The sequence below is a fragment of the Crocuta crocuta genome, unplaced genomic scaffold (assembly GCF_008692635.1).
Source record: "Crocuta crocuta isolate KB4526 unplaced genomic scaffold, BGI_CrCroc_1.0 scaffold698, whole genome shotgun sequence".
NCBI classification, from domain to species: Eukaryota; Metazoa; Chordata; class Mammalia; order Carnivora; family Hyaenidae; genus Crocuta; species Crocuta crocuta.
The window spans coordinates 511,815-531,390 of record NW_027530855.1 but is presented as its reverse complement, the minus strand read 5'-3'; the positions used below and the strand labels follow the sequence as shown (position 1 = coordinate 531,390).

Here is a 19,576-nt window from a genome sequence, read left to right as displayed (position 1 = left end):
CCTCCTGCTTGCTTGCTGGGTGTTTGCTGAAAGTGCTGGAACGCTGTGAAGTAGCTCCGAACAGCAGGAGCATGGTCTTCATTGTGTGCGTCCAGCTGGCACTTCACTGATTTCCTGTCTTCAGGAGGCCGGTGGACAGGTGGGGGATGCCCCAGTCAAAAGGCTGGAGTGTCTCAAGTTAGATCTTGCTGTGCGCCACAGAGATACTCACAGTAGATACTCCTGATTCACTGAAGTTACTATGGCTTACTCTGGCCCGTATAGTCCCAGCGCTTGGAAAAGAGGGCCTGGGTGCTGGCACACTGGACTTCCTCACCTCTTCTGTCTTCCTACCGTGAGCAGTCCGGGTCGCCTGGCTTTCAGTTTTCCATCTGTCTTAGTGAGCTGGATAGGACGCCTGCAATCTAATCTGTTAGGCGTTGGAAAGGAAGGAAGCAGAGCAAATATTATAGTGTGACAGCCTATGGGGAGAGAAGAATTCTAGCCCTGCCCAGTAGAAGCCCATCACTGAGCCCGGGAATTGGACAGGGTGGGGAGATAGGGCAGCTGAGAGGTGGGAGGGATGGAGTCCCTTCCTTCCTGTTCTCAGGAGGCCTGTGGTTGGTGCAGCAGGACTATAACTGGAAGACTTCCGTTGGCCTTTATTCCGAATCTTGGGTTGCTCCGCTTTCCCCTCCCCTGGCCCCTGCCGTGAAGCCCATCGAACCTTTTAGGCTTTATAATTTATCTCCTTTGTGAAAGCCCCTTCTCTGTTGACTGAAGTGACTTGCAGAGGATTAAAAGCTGAATCGAGCTCTTTCACTGTGGAGGTCAAAGCCTGCTGAGGCAGGAGCTCCTCTAACACTGCCCAGTGTGGGCAAAAGGCTTTCAGCGTTGGGCCTGTGGTGTGCCTTTCTGCCCACAGAGGCTGGCAGCTGAGATACAGAGGGTGGGAAGCTAGGTCCTCTTGTCCTCACGCTCTTGAGAAACACTAGTTAAAGGGCGAAGGCCAGGATTTGCTGTCCCCTCAGCTAGGACTTAAAATTGGCCATCCACTTGCAAAGGGGCTCTCTCTCCCCCATTGTGGTGCTTCTGTGGGCGGAGCGGGAGACAGGCCCGAGTCCCTTCCCTGGAACCTGATCTTCGTGCTTGGGTTCTGTTAACTCCCAGGGTAGCCTGGCCAAGATGGAGTCTGTGGGTCTCTTGGATTGTTTTTCAAATTCTCCTGGAGAATTTGAGAGACGTAAAATACAGTGGTTTTCGGAGTAAAGGGAAGAGTAAGGGAGGTTTATGCCTTTCTCTGTGGGGGTTCCCAGTGTTACAGCCTTTCTCTTGACATTTGCTTGTTGATATTGGAGGGATAGAGACAGCCCATGCAGCTGCCTGCCCTGTAATGAGCAGCTTTGCGGTAGTAATGGTAACCATATACTACTTGTTAGGCACTTCACACACACACATACACACACACACACATACACACGTGCGCGCAATAACATTTACGCAGTGCTTACTCTTTACCAGAATTCCTGTTAAGCACTTTTCACGTTATTTTATTTAATCTTCACGGCCACCTTTGAAGTAGGTAATGTGATTCTCCATTTTGCAGAGGAGTTCAGCAGAGTCTGTCTGACTCTAAAATATATGCTATTTCACTTCACTCTCCCACATCGATGAGTACCTGAAATCAGCACGCCCTTTTTAATGGTCACCTTCATGCAAGAGTTTAGTCAAATGCACTTGTACTGGTGGCTGTCACCTGCACATCCTCTTTGCTACACCCAGCCCCTCCTTCTCCCCACCTTCTCTTTAGATGGACAGGCTGAGGCCATATGGTTTCCCCTGGCACTTTGCAAAAAGGCTACTAGATAGAAGTAATGATAGCTTTTCATTTTTCTACTGCCCGTGTTTTAGCGGGTCAAGTTTTTTATTAAAAATTTTTTGACATTTATTTATTTTTGAGAGACAGAGACAGAGCATGAGCTGGGGAGGAGGAGAGAGAGAGAGAGAGAGAGAGGGAGAGGCAGGATCTGAAGCAGGCTACAGGCTCTGAGCTGTTAGCACAAAGCCCCACATGGGGCTTGAACCCACGACCCGTGAGATCATGACCTGAGCTGAAGTTGGACGCTCAATCCATTGAGCCACCCAGGTGCCCCTAGTGGGTCAAGTTTTAAATGAAGATTTTAGCTCCGGATTCCTGTTAGGAAACCCCGCAGTGAAAACTGAATTAATTTTGTTTTTTAAGGGGGGGTGGTGGAGGGAACTGCCACAGTTCTGAAATTTGGAGATCTCCGTTTTTTATTGGCTAATGTATCAACCAGGTGTGGCTGCTCACCTACCTGTGCCTGTGATCTCTGGTGTAGCCTTGGGCCACAGGAAGGCCTTGACTTCCTACGGGCTACAACAGCCACATTTTCTCTGACCATAGATGAAGCTGCTGTTAAAAGGCATCATGGCTGTTTAAAATACTTTTGTTGCTTTTGGCATCTTGATCACCATGTATCAATGTTCAGTTTCTCTGGCCTTTTCTCTGAAAATTTCTCCCTTAAAAATTCCTTCTTGAGTGTCTTTGGCTCTCCCGTCAAAGTTAAAGGGTCCAGGAGGGTTTGGGCTGACTGTGTCACATGGGCACATTTTCTTAACCCCCGCTGTTGCTGTGGATGTTTGCATTTCTCACTCAGCACTTCTGCTGGGAACATGCTCTCGGTACATTCCCTTCTCTCTCACATTACTCTCCTGCCTTCAGACTATTTGGAATTTGTTCCGAGGACATGTTAAAATGCAGCAATAGTATAACAAGAGCACATAGATGCTCCCACACTTCCTAAGTTATAATCTTTGGTCCTTTCCCAAAGAGGGGTTTTGAAATAGGCCTGCTTGTGCCTTGCTGTTATCGTGGTTTTTACCCAGCCCTTGGTGCAGCTGTGCAGGACACGCTCGTGTGTGCTGCAGATTTGAACATAGGTGAGCTCTGTTCTGACGGCCCATGCCCACTCTAGCGATAGCGGAATGACTGCTCTTAACCGCCACATCCTGGTTCCTGTCTGCCGTATTACAGTCCTCTGAGGCCTCTGATGTCATTTCCTGATAAACTTTCTCCTGTCCAAGTTTAGCAATTTCCTGTTGGTATCCCTCTCACTCACCTCGGACGCTGCCGTCTCCAGCTTCCGCCCGCACAGGGTAACCGGACAAGAGATGTTCTCCTGCATATGCTCCTCCACATGTCGAGAAACACCGTCCTGACGTTTCGGGAAGAAAATCCCTGAAATTTCGCTGTCCTGCCAACGCAAAGTAACGTGAACGAAAAATCTCCGAATTTAAAAACGAATTTTGTTTTCATATTTAATGTTTTTTCATGTTTGAACTGTCAGAGTTTGTTTCATAATGAGACCAATACCATTTGAGGTTTTTATCTCTGTTATCACTTTCTGTCCCTTTTATTACTTCATAAGCATCAGGATGGTCAAGCAGATGGATCTCCCTTATTTCACTCTATTTTTTTCTGTATCTCCAAACTGCACTAGCGATCTTAAAAATAAGAACTCCAGTAGAGCAAATTATTGCTTTAATGATGTAATAGCTCTATAGCTTTTTTAAAAGTTTTTTTTTTTTTTTTTAAGTTTATTTATTTATTTGAGAGAGAATGGGGAAGGGGCCGAGAGAGAGAGAATCCCAGGCAGGCTCTGTGCTGATAGTGCAGAGCCTGACGTGGGGCTCAGTCTCAGCAACCGTGAGGTCATCACCTGAGTTGAAATCAAGTCGGATGCTTAACTGACTGAGCCACCCAGGCACCCCTGTAGCTTTTCTTTTAAAAAATAAATCTATGCATCCATCTCTTCATTCATCTGTTCAACCTTTTTTTTTAGTGTCAGCCCTGTCCTAAGTCTCAAGAAAGAGATTCCACTGGGGGTCTTTGTCAGGGTTCCTTCTTTGTTTTCCCAGAGCGCTGGGCATGGTGTGACTTAGATGCTATAGCAGTAGAGGAATATAGTTATTGATGTGAGTTTAAGTATTGAGTTGGCCTTAAGGACAGGGGCTTTTCTTATGAAGACCAGAGAGTAAGGAGCCAAACCTGCAGATGAAAGAATGAGCCTCTCTAAGAAGATGTTGCAAGAGTAGGTAAGAAACCCAAACCCCACTAGTTTGGGGACTGCCAAAGCCCTCTGGGTAGGTACCTGGCTCTTGGGCAGTTGTGATGGATAGTGCTTAGATTTAATACTTTGGGGCACCTAGATGGTTTGGTCGGTGTGACTCTTGATCTCAGGGTCATGAGTTTAAGCCCCATGTTGGGTGTAGAACTTACTTAAAAAGAAAAGACTTTGAAGCCCCAAAAGGTCCCAAGAGAGCTATAATTGAGGCAAGGTTTTGCTTATTTGTGGAATCTGGAGACTTGATAGATTTATTCTCAGCTTCAGAATTTATACACTGGGGTCAGGGTGTGTGTGCAGTTAAATAGCTTTCCTACCTGCTGAGTAGAGGAGCCTACATTCCCTATAGAATATTTGGAAGATTTGGAAAATATACAGAAGTAAATAAAATTCACCCATAACTCATAGATAAGAACTGCCACTATTTTGATGTCTATATGTCAGTGTTTTTCTATCTGAATATGGAAATACAAAAATAATATTTAGGGGATTGAGATCATATTCTTTTCTTTTTCAAGTTTATGTATTTATTTTGAGAGAGACAGAGAGAGGGTGAGTGGGGGAGGTGCAGAGAGAGAGGGAGAATCCCAAGCAGCTCTGTCCTGATAGTGCAGGGCTTGAACTCACAAAACTGTAAGATCATGACCTGAGCCACAATTAGGAGGCAGATGCTTAACTGGCTGAGCCACCCAGGTGCCCTGAGATCATTTTCTAAGACATATTACATATTTTAAAAATGTATGGTATAATGAGTTTCTAATTCATTTAAAATTCTTTGGAAACATAGCTTTTTTTTAATGATTGTGTAACATTTCCTTATGCAAATTCCCCATAATTTATTTAATTATCCCCTAATCATTGGGACATTCAGGGCATTTTCAACTTGTTGTTATTAAAATTCTATTGCAACTGCCATTTTTAAAATTGTAATCTTTTTTAATGTTTATTTGTTTTTAAACTTAAATGAATATTTATTTTTGAGACAGAGAGAGGCAGAGTGAGTGGGGGAGTGGCAGAGAGAGAGGGAGACACAAAATCTGAAGCAGCCTCCAGGCTCTGAGCTGTCAGCACAGAGCCTGATGAGGGGCTTGAATTCATGAACCATGAGATCATGACCTGAGCCAAAGCCAGACACTTAACTGACTGAGCCACCAGGTGCCTCAAAATTTTAATCTGTATTTGCATCTTTATTTACTTGGATCTGATCCTAGAAGTAGAATCGCTGGGTCAAAGGGTCTGAACATATTTAGCTCTTTTGTTACATATTGCCAAATTGCTTTCCACAAAAGTTCATGCTCCTATCCTGGGTGTGTAAGAACCCTAAGAAATCTTCTCAAGTAGATGACATTTGTTTCCAGCAGCAATCCTTTCTTCACACTCTTTTTTTTCTTTTTTTAATGTTTTATTTATTTCTGAGAGAGAGAGACAGGATGAGCAGGGAGGGTCGGAGAGAGAGGGAGACATAGAATCTGAAACAGGCTGCAGGCTCTGAGCTGGCTGTCAGCACAGAGCCCGACGCGGGGCTGAAACCCACAAACTGTGAGATCATGACCTGAGCCAAAATCAGATGCTTAACCGACTGAGCCACCCAGGCGCCCCCCCTTTCTTCACTCTTAACCTGCCTGGGCTTCTGTCTCTCATTGGTGCATGTTCTTTTTCCTTAGGGTCTTGATCACAGCTGTTTCTTATTTTAATCAGCCTGATAAAGATGTCAATTGCCTCAATTCGTAGGGGACAGTTTTATTCTTGGACTAAACATTCTCCAATAATGGAAACTAAGACATTGAAATGGGCAAAGAGATGTTTTAGACAGATATCTCCCAGTGCCCTTTACCTCATTTGAAGATAGAAAGCCCTTGAATCTTCTAATGAGCTTCATCTGGTCAACTGCAAATGTTGGCCAGCAGTCTTGATTTAATTCACATTTCACCCATTTTCTGTTGCTGATCAATGGGTAACTCCATGCAAATTCACTTTTTGCTCAGTTTCACTTTTACCACAAATTAAATATTTAACAATTTTCAAGTGCAGTGCATACTTAGGAACTTATATACTGAAGAAATCTAGATCATGTAAAATTTTCCTCTCTTCTTTTTTTCCTAACATTTATTTATTTATGGGGGGGGTGGGGAGGGAAGGAAGGGCAGAGAGAGAGGTAGAGAGGGAGTCCCAAGCAGGCTCTGCATTGTTGGTGCTGAGCCTGATGCGGGCTTAAACTCATGAATTGTGAGATCATGACCTGAGCCAAAATCAAGAGTTGGATGCTTAACCAGCTGAGCCACCCAGGCACCCCAGCCTCTTTTCTATTTTACTTTTCATTAAAATGCATTATTCAGTTATTTGGATTAAGGGAGGCTATGTTTTGGCTTGGTTTTAGTGTGTGTGTGTGTGTGTGTGTGTGTGCGCGCGCGCGCATGTGTGTGTGTGTGTGTGAGAGAGAGAGAGGACACCCTATTGTATGTACAGGTAATTTTGATTTGCATTTAACAAAGGAAGGAAACAAATGTGAAAAAATGTTCAGCCTCACTAGGCATCATATATTTAAAACTAGCAACAGTTTAAAATGAGAACATTCAATATTTATAAAGTTCTAGAGATGGTAACAATATATTGCTGACTGGGATGTAAACAGACAAAATTTTTTGGGAAGCAGTTTTGTAATAGGTCTCAAGAATTGTAAAAGATCGTTACTTATGACCTAGTCATATTATTGCTTGGAATTTATATATGCTGTTTCCATGTAAAAGAAGAAACAAAGCATGAAAATAAGAATTTTAACATTATTTATATAGTGAAAAATTGAGTATAATCTAATCATAGAGACATGGTTAAGTAAATTATGGTAAATGCAGTTCAGTAATGTTAGGCAACCATTAAAAGCAGTGGTTATAAAGACTATGAAGCAATGTGGAACATGTTTATGATATAATTTAAAAATTTAAAAAGGCCAATTATGTGGATAGGGGCATGAGAAAACCTGCAAAAGTGAAAATGGTTGGCCAGAGTGAATTTTTTAAAATTCCAGCAATGTTATACTGTGTGTTTTGCACCAAAAATTGCAAAATTCTAGGGAGGTTTGACATGCTTTGGAAAGAGGCTATGAGTGGAGTGGAATCGAAGTCCCTTTCTGCGCGAGTATTTTGTGCTTTTTGTGTGACAAAAGGCTCAGAAGGTTCTAGGTTTCATTATGCTACTAGAGCCAAGATTTAATTATGCTACTAGGGCTAGCCCCAGAGAGGGGAGAACATCTCCCCAGGAGATTGAGAGAGAGTCATTGTCAGGGTATGGGGCCCAGGACATGGGTTAGGGCAACTCCTTGGATAAAGCACCCTCTAAAACTACCTCCACCCAAAGGTTTTACACCAGGGAACTTGGATTAAAAGGAAATTTAGGACAGCAAGTGATTTTAGAGAGTCAGAAAACAGGCTAAAACTATATAATTGGAGGGATGTTATGAAAGAACACTACAAACCTTTACCTTGGTCTTAGGAGGGGACTTTGGGGTGACTCTATGTATGTGTCCATCAAAGTGTTTTTCTCCCCTCATGAATCCATTAGTAGCACTTCCCTTTCTTCCCTCAGTGCCCACTTGTTGGGTCTGCGGTTGGGGTGACAGAGATCACTCTATTAGGGGTTCTTTCCAGGAAAAAGAGGAGGAGCCGGGGGACTTGGAAGATGGTGGTGGCAGGTTGAAGAGCACGGAGAGGAGATTGGGGGGCCGGGAGCTGCAGGCTCCCTGCACCAAACCTTGGCTGCTGTTCGGACAAAGGATTTACAAATGGGGTCAGAATGAACTGACAGGATTGGGAATTAGGACCTCAGGTTTGTGTCTGGTGCGCCATCTTGTGAGTGAGTTGCCTCTGTGTGGGTCGGCTAGTCATAACAACGTTTTCACGTGATGCTTGGTTCTCCTGAAGCTCATCCTTTCTCCTCACCACCCACATTCTTGATGAGCTCCGTGACTCAGCTGCTTCCCAGGACATCTGAGCAGCTTTTTTTCCGGCGATAGAACCATAGCCAGGAGACATAACCAGGATCCTTTTTGTTATCCTTCCTTTTGGCACATGAGGATCCTTTCCCACTCGTGGATCATGTCACTGGGAAGCCCCTCAACAAAAGTAGACTGTTGGAAGACTGTAGAAAGAGTGCCTTCTCTAGCTTGTGACCCGAGAAAAAGACTGGCACTGATGAATCCTGTAGGCTGTAAAGGGAACATTTGAAAGCCAGCATGAAGTTGGCTGCTGTGCTTACCAGCTGGGGCTAGAGATAGCTTGGTTATCCCGCTGCAGTTTATAAGCTTTCTCTTAGAGATGTCCCAGAGTGGCAACATCCTGAACGCCCTGGAAATTCTATCTCTGTGGCTGGGCTGGCACCAAGGGGATTTGCCTAGTTGTCCTGAGGGGTGGGTGAGCTCCCTCATCCTGACTGGGCAGCTGTGTGTGGGACCGTGCATGGGATTCCTGGGATGTCCCAGCCTTTCCGCATGGGACTCCAGTTTTCCCCTGATTCTCTGGGAGGTGGGAAACTGCATCCTGTCTAGGGGTGTGCTCCTTCCCAGCCAGCACTGCCTCCTGTCTTTGACCCAGTGTCTGCTAGAAGACTTGAAATTCCTCTCCTGGTGCTTGTTCCTGACTCTTGGCTCCAGCCCATCTCTTCTGCTTTCCTGACCTCACACTTGCCCTGCTGAGAAACGGGAGCAGGGGTCTGTCTGCAGGTACCTGAGACAGACGTGATACTGCTTCCACTTCCTCCACTCCCACTGTACTGCCGCTTCCTTCTCCTCCACCATCTTTTAAAGCCCCTTCTTTAGACCACTTTTTATCTTTTCCTCACCTTCTCTTTTACTTCTCCTTTTCTTCCCTTTTAGCTGTGCTGCTTCATCTTTGTCTTGTTTCTCTGCCTGCTGTACCCCCATCATTACCCAGCGAGTATCCATTGGGTCCCCTGTCATCTGTTCCCATTGGGAATCTGGGCTGATCTTAACCTGCAATCAAGCATTCATTGTTCACTGGTATCTGTGTGTGTGGGGGCACTTTCTTCTTGGGGCAGCCTCTCCACACTGCAGGGCCCCCTGTGGGGGTGGGGGAGAGCAGACCACACCACCAGTAGCTACCCTTCCAATGAGCCTAATCTTGTGGGAGGGTGGGACTGGCCTGCCCTGGGCACACAATGGGCGGGCATCTCGGTGGCTTCCTTGCTGACCCAGTGTTGAGGTGTAGGCATGGCCATGAGCCAGCCAGCTCACCTCTTTGCTTAGGGCCCTGGTGGGCTTGGGTCATGGTGAGTTTTCCTTGTCAGAGCCAAGCTGGACCCAGTGGTGGGTGGGGTCTGTCCTTGAAAGTCAGAACATCATGTGGTGTTTTCTGGCCTCTGCGTTCCACCTGTGCATCCGGGTTGGGTGTAGCTGCTTGTTGGAAGGTGCTCATCCTCTTTGGGGAGGAGACTAGAGCCCCTGCCCTTTTGTTTGGCTCTTTGGAGAGTCAGAAGGAAATGATAAGGAGAAAGGAGGCTGGTATGCCATTATCAGAGACCCTGCTGGAGTCCATGAAAGTGTTCATTGGTTGGAGCCTTTTGATTCCTCATTCTTTCAGTCACAGGTGGCCTTTGAGGAGCAGCAGAGTGAAGTCAGTGAAGCTGAGGGATGTAGCCCTGCCACAAGTCCCCACGAGCCCCTCCGATTTAATTCCTTAGTACCTTTCAGGAGCTGGAGGGTTTGCTCTTTGTGGCTGCATTCCTGGCAAAGTTTTATGCAGGTATTTGCATTGGAGCTTAAATTCTTTCTGAGTTTCATTGTGTATAAAATTGGGTTATGGCCTACTTTACAAGGGTCATAATAATACCTAGTGTTTGTAAAATGCTTAATGTTTGCTGGGCACTTAATTCTCACCAAAATCTTATGAGGCGTAGGTACTACAATTATCTGCATTTTACAGGTGGAGAAACTGAGGTGCAGGAGGATTAAATAGTTTATAGTCACACAGTTAATAAGTGGATAAACCTGGAATTTGAACCCAGGCCTCTGACCCAAAGTCTAGGCTTATATCCTCTTTTTATGTATAGAATTATGTGAGGCTCTGTTCGGCACACAGTGGATCCTCAGGAAATTTGTTGAGTACATGTTAATGCATTTGGATGTCTACTTATGGAACAGAATTGATAGAAGTTTCCAGGCTCTGGTTGGGGTGGAACATTTGGTGCTTTGGGGAAGGAGACTGATGGGAGGGCTGATGGGAAAGAGGGTGATGGGTTGAAGCCTACCTTCTTGCAGAGGTGAGTGAAGCCAGAGTGGAGTTCCTCCAGGTCCTGAGGCAGGGCAAGCTTCACCCTCCTCATCAGCACCTCCCTTCTTCCTGCCATGCAGGGTGATGTGAGCAGAGCCCAGGAATGCCTTATGTGGATCGACAGAACCGAATCTGTGGGTTTCTGGACATCGAGGAGAATGAGAACAGCGGCAAGTTTCTGCGGAGGTACTTTATTCTGGACACCCAGGCCAACTGCCTTCTCTGGTACATGGACAACCCCCAGGTGAGAGGCTGCACGGGAAGGTGGCTGGCTGCCCATCACTGCCTGGGAGGAATGCACATGGGATTAGCCTCAAGCGCTTGGTCTCTTGTGCGCAGCATCACACTGGTAGTCAGTAAGGAGTGAAACTCTCCACAGCGCACACACGCGCACACACACACACACAGCCATCCCAGATATTAGTTTGAGGAAAAAGAAGCTCATCTGTCCGGACCCTGGGGGATCTGGTATCTTTCTTACACTCAGGAATTTAACACTTCAGAAGTCCAGCAGAGGCTGGCCTGGCTTGTTCCAGGCTCCAAGGCATGGCTTACTTTCTTTCCTCCCTTCTTGTGGCTGTGGCCTCATGGCCACTCCTGCTCTTCCAGTCTGGGGCCCCTCCCTGGCAGGGAATGTGGCCTGGTTCCCTGAGCTCAACAAATGTTGGACTTCTTTGGTCTCCTGCATCAGGGAGTACTAGAATCCTGGGGTGGAGGTGACTTTGGTGGTGACTTTAGTTTTGCTTCTTCATGCTAACAGATGAGAAACTGAGTTTCAGACATTGGAATTGACTTCATCAAGGACATGGCCAGAATTAGGTGACCTGCCTAGCGATTTGTGGCAGTGAAGCACAAAGATAGGGTCCCCTACTTTTTATTGCTGGGCTTGGGAGCCCCTAGTGTTGTCACTGGTATGAAAAAAAGTCTCAAGTCTTTTTATTTCTGGAGCTGTGAGTGCTGCTGGCTCTTTCCTTCCCATTGCCCTGGAGCAGTGGAGGTTTGGTGGAATGAGGCCTCAAAGATTGGCATGGCCCATTCACGTCAAGTTCATGGGTCACAGCCATGTTGTGGCAGGGAGGAGTATGGGGCTGAGATTTGGCTCTGGTTCAGAGACTTGGGAAGGGGAAAGTCTGAATGTTAGGGGATGGATATGTGCTTTAAGATGTGCAGTGGAAAAAGATTACTGTGAATCTCTAGGTCGTTATCCAGGGACTAACCCTCTAGAGACCTTTGGCATTTGCCCTCTGGATTTGATGGCTGAGAGAACATGCTATAGATCTAGAAAACATAGTCTGGTTAGCTGGTGCTAGCTAGTCACCTTCTCCAGAAAAGACTTAAGCCCTAAATAGAACTGTGCCCCATGTGTCACTGCACATCCCTGATAACCCTTCTGCTGATCAATTTCATTTAAAATGCTGAGTGTGCAGAATGAACCCTATGGACATTTATATCCTTGACTTAGCCTGGAATGCTTGCCTCTTAAAGTGTTTTTGTCTTGGGTTTGCTTCTGGCCCTTCTCCATCATTTTCCCTGCCTTGGCTCTGTACAGGTGCCCGTAGCTGGTCAACAGAGCCACTGCAAAAGGAAGTAGCATTGTTGGAGGAGCTTGGGATCAAGTCTTTGTTGCTGGTAGACTTGGCCCCTGGTATGTCAGGGGTGAGCTCAGGGTGACTCATGGTCTCTGGGTCTTATCATTCAGTTTCTCTTTTTCTCCCTCTGTGTACCTTCTCTGACTCACCTATCATATTAGCTAAGGTAATTCAAAAGTATTTTTGTCCTGACCTACGTGCTTACCGCCATGCTTCCTGCTAGGACTGTTCTTAATGCAGGTTCACTTGCTTGGGGAATCCTGACTAACTGTTGCCAGCTACCGCCCCTGATAGCTGGATCCTCCTTCATATCCTGGACCACAGACTGAGAGCCTTGCTGTCAGTGACAGATCACCCAGGGCCGCATTGTCACCATCTCAGATTTCAAATGTTGCCAGTTGTCGGGATTCTCCTTGCTCTGTCCTGCCCACTGATTTTACTGTTGCTTGGTTCCAGAACCCACACTGACCTTGAATGCTCTGCCATGGGCTGCCTTACTGGGACCGGTGGGGACAGCCCTCCTCTGCCGAGGGCAGCCTCTTGCACTCCCCTGCTGACTGAGCTCTTTGGATGCACTTTGTGCTAGAGCCTTCTTTGAGTTTGAATTACCAAATAGAACTTGTGGTCACTGCTGGGGAGTCTTTACAGTTTCCCTGGAAGCAGAGATTTCAGCTGGCCTGGCAGATGCCTAAAAAAGCAGGGTCTTGCTGTTGACATAGTTCAGAACAATAGTTTAGAACATTTTCCTCTTTCAGCTGTTGGCATAGCTCACCATTGTGTTAATGGCCAAATAGCCATTCTAAGTTTAAGAGTGGATATTTTTATAAGTTGTAAATAGTATTAGTGAACATTTATTACCGTGTGGCAAGCACTGTTCTAAAGACTTCATGGGGTTTTTGTTTCATTTCATTCTGACAAATCTAATTGGTAGGTATTATTGTCCTTCTTGTACAGGTGAGGCGGGTGAGGCCGAGAGGGGAAGAATTTGCCCGTGGTTATGTAATGAAGAGAGTGGCAGAGCCAGGATTCCAGCCCTGGCAGTGTGACTCCAGTTCCCCTGCCCTTATTGCTGATAATGAGACCATCATCGCAATGTTGCTTAGGAGGAAGGAAAGCTTTCAGAGGTAGTCTCTGATTAACAGAGAGAAGCCAGAGGATGCTCAGGGCTGGGCGGTCCTCTGGGGTAGGGCGCTCATCTGGCTTAGGTTTTGATCCGTAGAGTCCAGCATTCAATAAAGGTGTGCTCGCCGAATGGATGAACAGACCACAGAGGGCCAAATGAAGAGGCTGTCCAGGGGAGGCCTTGGTGAAATGCAGAGTGCCTACCACTGCTCTCCCGGGGCTGGGCCTCCCTTGGGCCTATATGGAGTGGAAGGTCTGCAGAGGTGGCAAAGCAGAGTGCCGGAAGTCAGGAGAAGATGGGTTGGAGGTGATCCCCAGGAGCAAATGGGGGGCAGGGGTTGGTGGGGAAGACTGTCCCTGAGGAGAGAGGCACGGAACTGTGCTTGGTCACCGACCATCCTATTTTTTTTTTAAATTTTTTTAAATGTTTTATTTATTTCTAGGAGAGAGAGAAAGAGAGAGAGAGAGACAGTGTGAGCAGGGGAGGGTCAGAGAGAGAGGGAGTCACAGACTCTGAAACAGGCTCCAGGCTCTGAGCTGGGAGTCAGCACAGAGCCCGACGCGGGGCTGGAACCCACGAACCGCGAGATCATGACCTAAGCGAAAGTCGGACGCTTAACCGACCAAGCCACCCAGGCGCCCCCGGACCATCCTATTTTTATAGGGCAAAGGAGATGCCTGATGTGGTATCTTAGTTAATAGGCACTAATAAGCAGGGATCCTTACAACCTGTGTCTGATCTTTGCCTGTTGAAGCTACTTGGGAGTTGGTGGTTATGGACCCTGTTTTTACTACTGCTGCTACTACTATTACTATTACCTGCTGGTTATGCTTACTGAGTGCGAAAAGCTTTACATATATTATCTCATCAAGTCCTCCCAATAGTCCTGGGACTCAGGGACTGTTATCACTCTGGACAAGGAGCAGGTAGTTTGGCAACTTTGTTCAGTCATACAGGTGTTAAGTGGAGAGCAGGAGTTGGAGCCAGGTGTAGACACTCCCGTGCCTGACCTCTTCACCTGCATCCGCTTCCTCCTACTGACATCCATGCTCAGCCCTGTGCAAGGTCCTGGGGACGATATGGGAGGTGAATTCAGTGAAGTCTTTGCCACCGGGAGGCTTCTGGTTTAGCTGGAGAGATGAAAACATCGCACACAACTGTAGCGCTAAAAATCTCAGTGCAGCTAGATTTATTTTTTTATGTTTATTTATTTCTGAGACAGAAACAGAGCATGAGTGGGGGAGGGGCAGAGAGGGAGTAAGACGCAGAATCTGAAGCAGGCTCCAGGCTCTGAGCTGTCAGCACAGAGCCCAACCCGGAGCTCGAACCCATGAATTGTGAGAACATGAACTGGGCTGAATTTGGACGCCCGGCCAACTGAGCCACCCAGACCCCCCTCAGTGCAGCTTTATAACAAGATGGTACAGTGTTAAGTTGAACGGCCCAGATGCCAGTAGTTTGGTTGAAGGAGAAGGGGGTATAGTTTTCCGGTGCATCTGCCCATCCAAGGGAGGTGTAGGGCCTCAAGGTGGAGTCTCATGTGGAGAGTTCTCAGGTCTGGGAGACAAGAGATGAAAGATCAGATTCTGGCTCTGCCATTAAGTGGTTTTGTACGTTAGGTAAGGTATTTGTGCTCACTGGGCTATAGGTACTCTGGGTGATCTTTAACATGGCTGTGAGCCCTTCATTTCCCAAAGGGCTAAGAATAGAGTGAGCTCCTGGAGGTTAGCAACGTGACTTAACATGTATTTGCTAAATACGCCCTGTGTGTCATATGCCAGTGTAGATGCTGAGGCTCCGGCCGTGAATAGACTGAATCTTTGCCTTCATGGAGCTTACGCTGTCAGTAAGGAGATGGATGATTAAAACAAAAATGTGGCAGGGAGAGTGGGACCCCCCCCCCTTTATGGCGGTGGTGGTGCTAAATCCAGGTGTTGAAGGATGGGCAAGATTAATCATTACCACAGGTGATTCCCATTTGTAGGGCATTTTATAGGTTTTGAAGTGTTTTCACTTACACTATCTCATTTGATTGTTTTTTTCAATATCTATTTTGGGGAGGGTGCAAGTGGGGGAGGGGCAGACAGGATGCAAAGTGGGCTTTGCACTGACTGGTCAACAGCAGTGAGCCTGACATGGCCCTCGAACTCAGGAACTGTGAAATCATGACCTGAGGTGAAGTTGGAGGCTTAACTGACTATCCACCCAGGTGCCCCTCTCATTTGATTGTTATGTACTCTGTCCTAAGCCGAGCCGAAGAGGAAGAGGAGGGTATTCTCTGTGAGGAAAACCGCAGTCATTTGGGGGCAGAGACTGCACCAAGGAGGAAGGTGAGCTCACCTGGTGCGGGTGAGACCCCGAGGCCAGGAGTCAGGCACTGAGATGAGGATTGGTGCCAAGTTCTTTCTTAAGGAAATGTTTTTCGGAAGCTGTTAAGAGAGCTGGGAAGCAGGACAGGGAAGCAGAGAAAGCCAGACGAGGGTCTGCCAAGAAGTTGGCCAAGGGTAAGGCCTTGTAGGTTAGGCCTCAGAGCTGTCCAAGGGAATTGGGCTTTTGCAGGCCCCACTGGGCAGTCACTGGTTTCGGCTCTACCAGTGTGGGCAAAACAGCTCGAGGAGCCTGAAGGCTGCCCTTGGAAACAGAGCTGCAGGTACTAGCCATCGCGGGCCCAGCAACCGCGTCTGCTCACGGGACCTACAGCAGGTATGCGCCAGGGGTCAGCATGCATGGACCCGGAACAGCCCCAGATGTCTGACAGAATTTAGAGTCAGTGTGGTAACGTTTTTAATACCGGCAGTGGTGACATCAGACCAATACAGGATGAAACCCATTAACTAAAAAGGACCCTTATAAATGGAAGGTTTCAATATTATGATTACGGCCACTGATTTGGTTAATGCATTTAAAGGGGTGCCTGGGTGGCTCACTCGGTTGAGCATCCAACTTCAGCTCAGGTCATGATCTCATGGTTTGTGGGTTCGAGCCCCGCATCAGGATCTCTGCTGTCAGCACAAAGCACGCTTCGGATCTTCTGTCTCCCACTCTCTCTGCCTGTCCCACACTCTCTCTCTCTTTCAAAAATAAATAAACGTTTAAAAATAAAAAATCAAGGGCGTCTGGGTGGCTCAGTCAGTTGAACGTCCGACTTCAGCTCAGGTCATGATCTTGCTTGTGGGTTTGAGCCCCGCGTCGGGCTCTGTGCTGATGGCTCAGGGCTCGGAGCCTGCTTCAGATTCTGTGTCTCCCTCTCTCTCTGCCTCTCCCCTACTCATGCTCGTGTCTTGCTCTCTCTCAAAATAAATAAACATTAAGATTTTTTTTAAAAATAAATAAAACATAAAAAGGACCCCTATAAGTGGAAAGTTTCCATATTATTGATTATGGCCACAGATTTGGCTAATGCATTTAAAAATCGATATGCTGATGATACCAAGTACACAAATAGTTCTTGAATAGAAACAAACATTGGCTAGATCTCCCCGAAACGTCACTATGATATTATGGCACCAATGACTGTATTTTAATTTAATGTTGGTCTCTGTCTTGAGAGAGGAGAGGAGGTACCTTAACTGGGCTGCTCTGTTTGATTACAGTGACCTGCAGAGTGACTATGTTTTAGTTGCACAGCAACGCTTAACTAACTCCACCCTTATGATGCCCACTTGCCTAAGTAATTGCAAGACTAAATTATATAGCCCTGAACAAAGGATAAACAGAAGCATGAAAATACTGTTGTGCTTGATGGTTGTTCTTGTCAAATGTACTCTGTGAAGTGTGTTTTCTCTCTATTGACAACAAACACACAGATGCTTTTACTTTGCAAAGGTGGTGATGTGAATTTTGGATCATTGTAACATTCAGAAAGATTATATCTCTCCTGGTAACTCGGGGGCTGCAATGAAAGCCCTTTACTTTTTTTTTTTTTAAAAGAACTTTTAGTAAGTTCTTTCCATTGAAAGTGGCAAGGAGCCTTAGCTATGTTGACAAAGAAATGGTTATTTGGCTTTTGGGTATTTGGTTATATTAGCCGAAAGAACACAGAAGAGTGGTAGGAATACATAGAACATATAAATGAGCAATAGTGTTGCCTCTTTTTTTAAAGTTTATGTTTGAGAAAGAGAGGGGGAGAGAGAGGGAGAATGAGTGGGGGGAGGGGCTGAGAGGGGGACAGAGGATCTGAGATGAGCTCTATGCTGACAGTAGAGCACTGATGTGGGGCTCAAACTCACCAACTGCAGGATCATGATTCGAAGTCGGATGCTTAACTGACTGAGCCACCCAGGCGTCCCGACAATAGTGTTGTCTTAAAGGCTAGGTGAAAATTGCTATTTTTTAAAATTGTGGTTTTTTTTTTTCAGAAGCCTCCGTGAACAAAATTTGTCTAAAATCCAACAGTATTTAAAAGATTTTTGCATCATACACTTTATCCTGTCAGAATGCCAAAAACCAGTGAGATAACTTAAAAAAAAATAGCCAATGCACGCATATGGTACAAAATTCAAAATGTAGGACAGCTCATATATAGTGACAGGTTACTACTCCCTTCCAGTCCTGTGTGCCAGCTACATATACCCCTAGCCAGAGGTAGCCCACATGACCAGTTTCTTGTGCCTCTATCCAGAGATATTCTCTACATAAATGAGCATCATGATAACTTTTAGATGTTCAGCAGTTGTTTGAGCAAAGTGTGTTCATTCATGGGTTTTGTGTTACTGGTATGTATATTAACCTTCCACGTAGACAAATGATTTCACGTGCTAAGTAGAATTTCTGGCATGCTTTTGTCCACACTGTGTTAGAGTAAGGATGCAGAGTAACTTTGGGGAAAAAATTTCTAAAAGAAGATTTCAAGCAACAGATTTGTACTTTCACCCAAATGCAAATTCTAAGGGAACGTTATTATTCAGTTAATGTTTTTAGAATTAAAATTATGCATGGACTTTTGGAGAAGGAACATAAAATACTACAGTATAATCTTTTTTTTTTTTTTTAAACAATCCTCCTCTTCTTTATAACAAGACGCTACTTTGTCTAAATTAAAAAGAAGTGAAAACCAAGAGGCACTTGTGGAGAATTGTGTTAATAGTTAGCAGTGCTTGGTATTAAAGTCCGAGCAACTAAAAGAAAGGAAGGCTGAGAGATGTTACCCGTGGGAAGCTGTGGAGAAACTGTTCTACATTTTCTTAAAATTTGTCTTTGGTTATATTGTTCATGTTTTGCTTTTAGATCAGCCTTCAATTTGTTCGAATGTATCTATCATATACATGTATGTTTATTTATAAAACTATATACAAAAGAATGGAATTTTGTTACCATTTTTACTCAAATAATGCCTCTAAGGTGAAATGGGCAATTGTATAGTTGGGAGGGGACTGCCTATTAGATTTTGCTTCTGAGCCCTTTTTCTTAGTTCATATCAGCTGAGCACAGGACAACCTGAAGTATGACTTTATTAGGGAAACATCCATTGTTTTTGAGCCTCCTGGCCTCCTCTATAAAGTAAGGGTAATGATATTAATTATCTCTCTCTCTGACATAGTTGCTGCAGAGATTAAATAATGTGTGTGAAAGTGCTTGCATAAACTCTTAGGTATCACTGAGATTTTACTTGTTCACAGCCAGGCATTTGTCCTGGGATTTCCTGGAATGTCAGCAGCGGTGGTGCACAGAGAGTAGGGAGGAAGGCACAGATCCAGAGGCCCCGTGAAGGAAGAAAATGACAGCCTTGGTGACTGATGGAAGGGTGAAGGAGAGCAGTTGGAGGTTTAGTGCCAGGCTGACTGGGAGAGAGTGTGCCCTCTGACTGGGCAGATGTGGGGCAGTGGGGAACGGGGCCAGTTCAAAGCTGGAGAGAAAATGACTCCTAAATTTGAGGCATCTGTGGAGGAGGCTGCCTTGAGCACAGGGGTGAAGGGGTTGGCTTTTTAAAAAAAATTTTAGATTTTTTAAAAGTTTTTATTTATTTGAGAGAGCAAGCACAGGAGAGGCAGAGGGAGAGAGAGAGAGGGAGAGAGTGAATCACAAGCAGGCTGTCAGTGCAGAGCCCGATATGGGGCTTGACCCCATGAAACATGAGATCATCACCTGAGTTGAAATCAAGAGTCGGACGCTCAACCGACTGAACCACCCAGGTGCCCTGAAGGGGTTGGCTTATTGGGTTTAAGGTTTTAGAATCATTTTGGTGGCCAGTAGTTGGAGTCGTGGAATCTGAATGTGTCCAAGGATTATCTAGAGCCCGGGCCTTGGCACGTGTCTTCAGGTCACTATCACCAGGATTTGGGGGAGGAAAATAAAGGGGCTGGAAGCATGGTGGCGAAGAGACTTAGAAATCATAAAGTCTGTCCTGGCTGAAGCCGGTGCTGCTGTATGTCGGTGGAAAAGAGGCATCCAGATAATAGAATGCAAGCATTCTACCAACACAGAAGTTTATCATACAGGGTCAACTTTTCTGGAAGGCAG

General features: G+C 45.9%; 1 protein-coding gene across 4 annotated transcripts in view; it reads left to right on the top strand.

The window, feature by feature from the left end:
• Positions 1 to 19,576, top strand: part of PLEKHA2 (pleckstrin homology domain containing A2) — a 74,952-nt gene that overhangs the window by 17,122 nt on the left and 38,254 nt on the right. For all 4 annotated transcript variants that reach the window (XM_077769474.1, XM_077769475.1, XM_077769476.1 and 1 more), the window contains one exon: positions 10,486 to 10,649. In XM_077769474.1, the coding sequence (XP_077625600.1) occupies positions 10,509 to 10,649 (141 nt within the window). In that variant the 5' untranslated portion in view covers positions 10,486 to 10,508. The remainder of the gene's footprint in view (positions 1 to 10,485; positions 10,650 to 19,576) is intronic.